We start from the raw sequence: 7878 nt of genomic DNA on the forward strand, positions 1-7878 counted from the left end.
CTCCGGGTCTGCGGCCTTATATCAAGCCACTAGACCAACGAGGCAGTAAAAAGTCAAGTCCAATGAATATTATAGGTAGGTTTAGATTTGCTACCATTCATACTATGACTTCTAAATTATGTACTAAGTATGTTTTCTCTAATCTTAATATATCAATTTAAAAAAATCGTACCTATAATTTAAATACAGTTTTTATTTCAATTACTGATTTGTATAATTTAACAAAATACCTGAGAATACTTTTCATATAGGTAATAAAACACATTTATATGTCATTTACAAAAAATATAACTTAAGAACTCTTAAGAGATTCGGATTTGTACTTAGGTACGATATTATTTACGAGACACGAATGTATGTCACTTGGACACATAGTTTATAAATAATTACTCAGAAACCAACTAGACAAGTGCATATTTAAACATACGGCTAAAACAGATTTTACCGGAATATTCATTATTTACTTATATATATTATTATTATATATTATTGGCGTTAAATAATGCATCTCGCAATTATTGATTAGTTGTATATTGCAAAATAAAACTTATCTAAATAAAATTTATTACTATGAGTAATATAACTTGTCTCAGAACGGTTTTTAGTGCAATTTTTATTTTCATTAGAAAAAATAAATATGAAAAAATGAAATTTCTCTTCTCGAAATATCTTTTCTCGAATTAAAAGAGTTTTTGATAAATAAATTGAAATCATAGTCTACACGTTTCGAGCACAGAGACAAATAACTTTTCCAAAATAAGTATACACTTATATATAGGTCAATTTAAAGTTGAAAAATATATTTTTCTGTCTTATTAGGTATTTGATTGGTTGGCTGGTCATGAAAATAAAAATAAAAAATACCGTAAAAATGGCGTTTTATTTAAAAACTAAGTACACATTATATTTACATGTAAGTAATACAACGCGTCAAGATCAAGTCCGTAGCAACAGTCAAAGCAGAACTAAATAAATAAACAATAGGACAGTTTCATTCGGCTCTCGGGCGAGGTCATCGACCTTGTTGCATCGCTGATTGGACAAACGCACCACATAAACACAATTATCCAAATACCTCCTTCAATAACTACATCGTTTCCATTAAAAATCCGAAAAACCAAACATCTTTCCAACCTATTCTACACAGCAGAAAACGGTTACAGAAACTAATACATGCCAAAATCTATTCCAACTCGACTTTTGTAAGCTGATAAAACTTAAACTAAACTTAATCCTCAACGGTAATATTATAAACAACACTGAGAACAACGCTTTGTGCAAGCCTTCGTCCTCTAATACTTTCAGATAGTCTTATCAGCTTGCTGTACTGTAAACTTAAGTTTATTTAGCCAGAAGGCGTCAACAATATCGTTGTCTATGCTAACTCAACTAGCTATCTAAAGTTTAGGCAGAAGTCGTCTTTATCCGAACCCATTTTTCCATCAGCGATACGACAAGTAGTTTTTAGTAAAATTAGTGACTAGCGCCAGGGGTGGCCGATTGCAGGGAGCGCGTACTTGGCGACCGGTGCGGCGACAGCGACGTGTGCTGGCGCTACAGCTACGTGGGCCGCGACTGGCGCCTGGAGAATTAAACAATATTAAAGGTCGCCATACCATTTTGCAACCATGAGGCAATTAGATACAGGATAGCCAACCTAATAATAACAAGAAATATCCACATTAATTACTTACCGCGTGAGTACCACCAGTCCTCTCAACGACAGCATTGAAACCATTGACTTTATCGGCTGTGTAAGTGACCTTCCTGAGGTGTCCGTCTGGCTCTACCAGGCTGTAAGATCCGTGGACCACACCATTCTGTAAAGTCTCCTGTGCGTCCTTGTGGTCGCCGGTGTGGGGGTCAGCAACACCGTACGCGTAGCTGTATGCTGGATTCGGATCTATAGGTTCCGCGTGTACGACCTGTATTGTTAAATAATATTTAATAATGCAACCGAACAGCTCTTTTAATAAGCAATTCCATCAAAATTTAAATCACATTTTTATGGCAAGTATATTTAATAGTTACATTTTGTATATAAGCTACGGCCGTTTCTAATCGTTTTGTCTTTTTTAAGCTTTTTTGTAATATAATCATTTTGCAAACAAAAAAATTATTATCTAGAATGAAAAACTCACGGGGGCAGCGACAGTCTTGTAAACTGGTGCGGCAACAGCCACGGGCGCAGCGTAAGAGTGCGAGACCGCCGGCGACGCGTAGCCGATGTCGTAGATACCCGGCGCCGCAGCCGCCAACGCGCACGCGCAGCATAACATAAATAACTATAGTGAACAAAAATAATCAGAAATTTTTTAATTAGTAATTACAGAAAATATTTCAATCAATACATTTTATTGAATGAATGAAAGACCTTAAATTTATCCTTAATTTTTATGAAAAAGTTTAACATTTTAGATAGCTGATAATTTACGAAATATAAAATATAGTATATAACATAATAATTATTATACCTTGGCGTACATGACTGTCGCGTGCGCTGTTCGTGTGATCTGAAACACTATGGCATGTAGGGCCCCGTGCAGGTATATATCTGCGCCGGAGTGGACAGTTGATACAGTTTCGCAACCAAGGATACGGCACACTTGCCCTACGCGTGGCCCTCACATGAAAGTATAATATATGGATTAGGGGTGTATTTAGTAATATTGTGGTAATACTAGTCTCTACAAATATAGCAGATAGAGAACTCCAGGCTAGAATTCTTCAAACTATAGCTAGTTGTCGGTAATTTGTCTAATCTAATTAGTTTTTCATAATTCTTATTTATGGTCCATAGTCAAAATATCCGTGCCCTGGTATCACTTATTTTCTAGATCTTTATGTATATTGTCACTTATAAATATCACAACATTTTTTAGAAATTTTGTCAGATATTTGTATACTTTAGTGTAAATAATATCATAAATACATCAATACTTTTATTTGTAAATATTATTTTAGTGAATAACTCAAAAATTTATCAAAGTATGAAAAAACGACAAAAGGAGGGCTTGCCCGTTCCGTCGCTTTTAATATAGATATTTTTAATATGAACAGTAATTTTTTACCCATCTAGAAGAATCTATTACGATTGGTAAGTATCAACCACATTTTATGTTCAAATTTAATGGCTCATTCGGCCACTGTAATTACACATACTATGTTGTACAACATCTCAAATCGTATGGTTATTCCATATTAAATAGAAAAATCCATAAGTTAAAGAAAACCTGACACTTGATCAAGATAGAAATAAACCAAAGAAAGTATTTAACGACGTTAATCATTTTTCCTTCAGCTAAAAGCAATAGTTTTTTAAATGAATAATAAACTCTGGGCTAAACAAAGTCCGATAAAGACTATCGATTTCGTTTGTAGGAAAGGCAAAATGTATGGAAATGACATATCTACTCGATTTATCAGGTGATCAACAATTGATACATTGTTTGAGTAATTTAGACGAAAGTTAAGCTCAAGTCGCTTCGACAATTAATGTCGAATGCACTTTGTCTATTTGTTTTTCTCAATCTATGATGAACTGTCATATATTTATATAAAAACATATTTCAAATTCGATGATCAAACGCGTAGTCCTAAAATAACAGAATAGTGCAGCTTTTGGAAGTAGGATACAATAACATATAAATATCTTCTAAAGTATAGTTTGTTTTATTAGTTTGGCAACACCAATTTAATATTAGATTAATTATTTGATATAACCTCATATTCGAATATACTTTACGAGAGTAATCGACTTACGCATTGCGAAATGAATCCTACTAACAGACCAAGAACATTAAATGTAATTTATTTATTGACTACTTCTGTAAATAATAACTTTTTATTCTTATGTATGTAGAAATATAAGTATATAAAACAGACGTAGCCCTTAAATATTCTACTGTTGGGTTTACTCATCTTTTAAGAAGATTCTTAGAGGCTGTTCATCACGCTGCTTCAATGCGGGTTGATTGACAAAAACGCAGCGAAGTTTCATCGACAGTTGAAGTATTCATCACGATATTTTTCTTCAAATCCGAGTACATGATAATTTATAAAAATAAATTAAATATACTAGCACTCATTAGGACTTGCCCGGATATGAACCTATGATCTTCGGTTAAAACTCAAATGTTGTATCTACTGTATTATGGACCGACCATATAAGAAAACATTTATTTTTTCTTGTTTATAAATCTTTAACATGTCCAAAAGTTGTTATTCAAAATGTCAAATATACAACATGTTCGTCTAATCTGAATTTGAATAATCAAGCGCTTAATATGCAAATGAAATAACGCGGTAGGTAGGTACTTCAAAGCAGCTGCGGTACGTAAAGTAATTACATTTGTGTTGAATCATTTTTAGCATATAGCTTGAGCATGACCCTTATTGTTATGTTTTCAAATAGATAATGTCAACGGCCGGGCGTAAAAATATTTTTAAATTAACAAACGCTAATCTATAATAATTCGTACGTACGTACCAACCAAGAATACATGATGCTTAAATTTTTAATTAGTTTGAAACAGATTAGAAATATATTTCATAGATGGTGAAATCATAATAATTTTATTTCGTGTAATAACCGTAGATATACGGTGAAGGAAAACATCGTGAGGAAACTTGCATGTGTCTAATTTCACTGAAATTCTGCCACATGTGTATTCCACCAACCCGCATTGGAGCAGCGTGGTGGAATAAGCTCCATACCTACTCCTCAAAAAGGGATAGGAGGCCTTAGCCCAGCAGTGAGACATTTACAGACTTTTACTGTAATAATATATTTAATACTCCATTCACACCCTGTCTTGATAAGTTGGATTGGATAGGACAAAACTGTTTCCAGCAAACGTAGTGTAGGACGCCCTGTGACAAGATGGGCCGACGATTTAAAAAAGGTGGCAGGTTCGGGATGGATGCGGACTGCCCAAGATCGGGATGGTTGGCGTTCTATGGGGGAGGCTTTCGTCCAGCAGTGGACAGCCAAAGGCTGAAAAAAAAAAATTAATAAAATATTACCTGGGCGAATGAGCTTCGCTCGGTTAATAATTGTTTATCATTTTTTATGAAAAATTAATTTATATCAGTAAAGACACTTATGTTAATAAAGTTAAATAGAAAAGCCTTATCTGAGTACAAAATATGATCCAAATCTTTATAGTCGCTTTCGAAATAGGTACAATATATATATGTATATATTGCTGAATTAATATTATAAGAGTAAAACCTTAGCGAGTATTATATTAATTAAATAATTACCAATAAAAGTTCGTCATGATGATAGATGATAAGAATAACAAATAAGTCTAAATCATAAACCATTAAATTAAAATGAAATACCCGAGATGATCGAGCAAATATAACTCGCAAAGATAATAGAGGTAATAGGTTGACTGGTGGAATAAGCTAAATAATCCTTAGAGAAGAGGAAGCATTGCAATTGAACAGCAATTGAGCAATTGACATTAACTATTTAAATTATGAAACCTAACAAGTTTCTCAATTAATAAATGTCTTAAAATATCCGGAAAATGTTTATTATAACGGACAGATCGAGTACATACTGCTTCATTGACTTGTCAATTTAGAATTATTGAACAATAAATTTACGTTAGCAGGAGCCTTCCTGCTATCGTTTGCTTTCTACTGTTATAAGTCAGTTTATAGACATTTATTCCTCAAAAAGAAAATACAATCACTTACATGAGAAATGTTTAAAATTTTAAAGAAAATATTATGCAGGTAGTTCGTCGTTCTTGTAATATTAATAATCTTGTGTAAGTAATATAATATTAATCTCATTATAAAAAAAAGTAATGTCGTTACGAACATAAACAAAAGAAAATAATAATTAAACTGGTAAACAATACAAAATTATTGGTAGTAGGTGTGTACATAATTAAAATAAAAAATAGGTCTTTATACCATGTTGTGTTAATTTGGATTTAAACATTTGCATTGAGTTACAATTTTTAATTATTGAACGTAATTTGTTATAAATCTGCGCACCTTCGAAGGTAATCATTTTTTTACCGTAGTTTGTTCGAGTCTTCGGGATTATCAACCAACTAGTTCGGCGACAACTTCGCTTTGTTACTTCGTTTTAAAATGTGAATGCCAAGTCAGTATGGAGAAACTTTTTAGTAATTTGTGTATTAATATGCAAATATTGTATATGGTATCGAAAAATAAGTTTAATAATTTTGTTTTGGATAATCTGATCTAATCATACATACATCTAGCGAGTTAGAATATACATGAAGTATCTGGGCCTGACCCTGGACGGAAGATGGAGCTTCGGGCAGCATTTTGTCCAACTTGGCCCGAAGCTCATTAACGCTGCTGCTGCCTTAAGCCGGCTCCTACCAAATGTAGGAGGGCCGGAAACGCCATGCCGGCGATTATACGCCGGTGTTGTGCGGTCCATGGCTCTATACGGTGCTCCCATCTGGGTGGACGCTCTCACCGCTCGGAACAAGGTTCTCTTGCGAAGGCCGCAGAGAATCATAGCGGTGAGGGTGATACGCGGATATCGTACGGTGTCGTGGACGGCGGCAACACTTCTCGCGGGCGATCCGCCTTGGGAGCTCCAGGCGGAGGTGCTCGCGGAAGTATACCGGTTCCGGGCGGAAGTGAGGTCGCGTGGCGACCGTCCAGGGTTGGAGGAGGTGCTGCGAATCAGGACTCTCGCCCAGCAAGCCCTGATTCGCAGGTGATCTGAGGTCCCCATCAGCAGGCCTGGCGACAGTGGAGGCGATCCGTCCCCACTTGAGTCGCTGGGTAACGAGAAAAGGCGGCACACTGACCTTAAGACTGACTCAGGTGCTTACTGGACATGGGTGCTTCGGTAAGTACCTGCACGGAATAGTCAGGCGGGAGGTAACGCCCTCCTGCCACGAGTGTGGTGCGCCTACGGACACGGCATGCCACACTCTGATGGAGTGTGCCGCTTGGGGGCCTCAGCGCCTTTCCCTGGCGACTTTAATCGGCGGCGACCTTTCGCTGCCGAGCGTGATAAATGCCATGCTTGGTAGCGAAAGGTGCTGGATGTAAATGGTCTCCTTCTGCGAAAATGTCATGTCGCAGAAGGAGGCCGCGGAGCGGGAGCGCGAGGAGAGTGCCTCCGCTGACCCGCTTCGCCGAAGAAGACCGGGGAGAAGACGCCGGCGCTGTGCGCATCTTCTCTTCCCACCGTGAGTGTCACCGGGGCCAGGGGGTCTCTGTACCCCGAGTACCCCTAGGATTTGGAGGCCCGCAGAAGCGGGCCAACCGTCGGGACGGCACGGTAGTATGCGCAAGCGATCCCGTGACGTCCCCCGACAAGATGGAGTGGGTACCGCTGGTTTTTTAGTGGGTATTCCGGCGCCTTCAGCGCCGGCGAGTCCCACATACCCCCCCACCTCACGTGGGGGAAACACATAAATGTGTTTTTCCAGCGAGAAAAAAAAAAAGCGAGTTAGAATATTTGTTTTTGAATATGTGTTAATATATTAAATACTAGCTGTATATAGTATGTCTTGTAATTTATATGGCTATGTCCTTTTTTTTAACGCTGGAAAAACGCGTTACGCGTTTCCCCCACGGGAACAGTGGTACGTGAGGCTCGCCGGTGTCCTAGGCGCCGAGTGCGCCCCGAACATCGGAATACCCACTAAAAAACCAGCGGTACCCTTTCCGTCTTAACGAGGAGCGCCACGGGATCGCTTTCGCATGCTACCGTGACGAATGCGTATGTCCTTATCCAGGTCCCAAACTACAATTATGTAAAATTGTATTATTATCGGTTCAGTGGTTTGGTCGTGTTGAGGTATCAAACAAACAGACGAAGTTACTTTCTCAGTCATAACATACTGAGTAAAACGGCGTGATGAT

General features: G+C 37.4%; 1 protein-coding gene across 1 annotated transcript; it reads right to left on the reverse strand.

Moving 5' to 3' along the window:
* Nucleotides 1-880: 880 nt before the first annotated feature.
* Nucleotides 881-2518, reverse strand: LOC126770859 (cuticle protein 7-like). Its single transcript, XM_050490461.1, has 4 exons — nucleotides 2475-2518; nucleotides 2142-2285; nucleotides 1695-1925; nucleotides 881-1582 (listed from the first exon to the last, which is right to left on the reverse strand). Exons 1-4 carry the CDS (start codon nucleotides 2484-2486, stop codon nucleotides 1481-1483), a joined length of 489 nt encoding a protein of 162 aa, XP_050346418.1. The 5' UTR covers nucleotides 2487-2518; the 3' UTR covers nucleotides 881-1480.
* Between the last annotated feature and the right edge of the window lie 5360 nt (nucleotides 2519-7878).

This window comes from Nymphalis io, chromosome 9 (genome assembly GCF_905147045.1).
Source record: "Nymphalis io chromosome 9, ilAglIoxx1.1, whole genome shotgun sequence".
Lineage (NCBI taxonomy): Eukaryota > Metazoa > Arthropoda > Insecta > Lepidoptera > Nymphalidae > Nymphalis > Nymphalis io.

Excerpts from the sequence above, each read along its gene's own strand:
- LOC126770859 (XM_050490461.1), bottom strand. Across the intron at positions 1,926-2,141 it reads ACAAGACTGTCGCTGCCCCC|GTCGTACACGCGGAACCTAT; the intron begins GTGAGTTTTTCA and ends TTAACAATACAG. Across the intron at positions 1,583-1,694 it reads GGACTGGTGGTACTCACGCG|GCGCCAGTCGCGGCCCACGT; the intron begins GTAAGTAATTAA and ends TTAATTCTCCAG.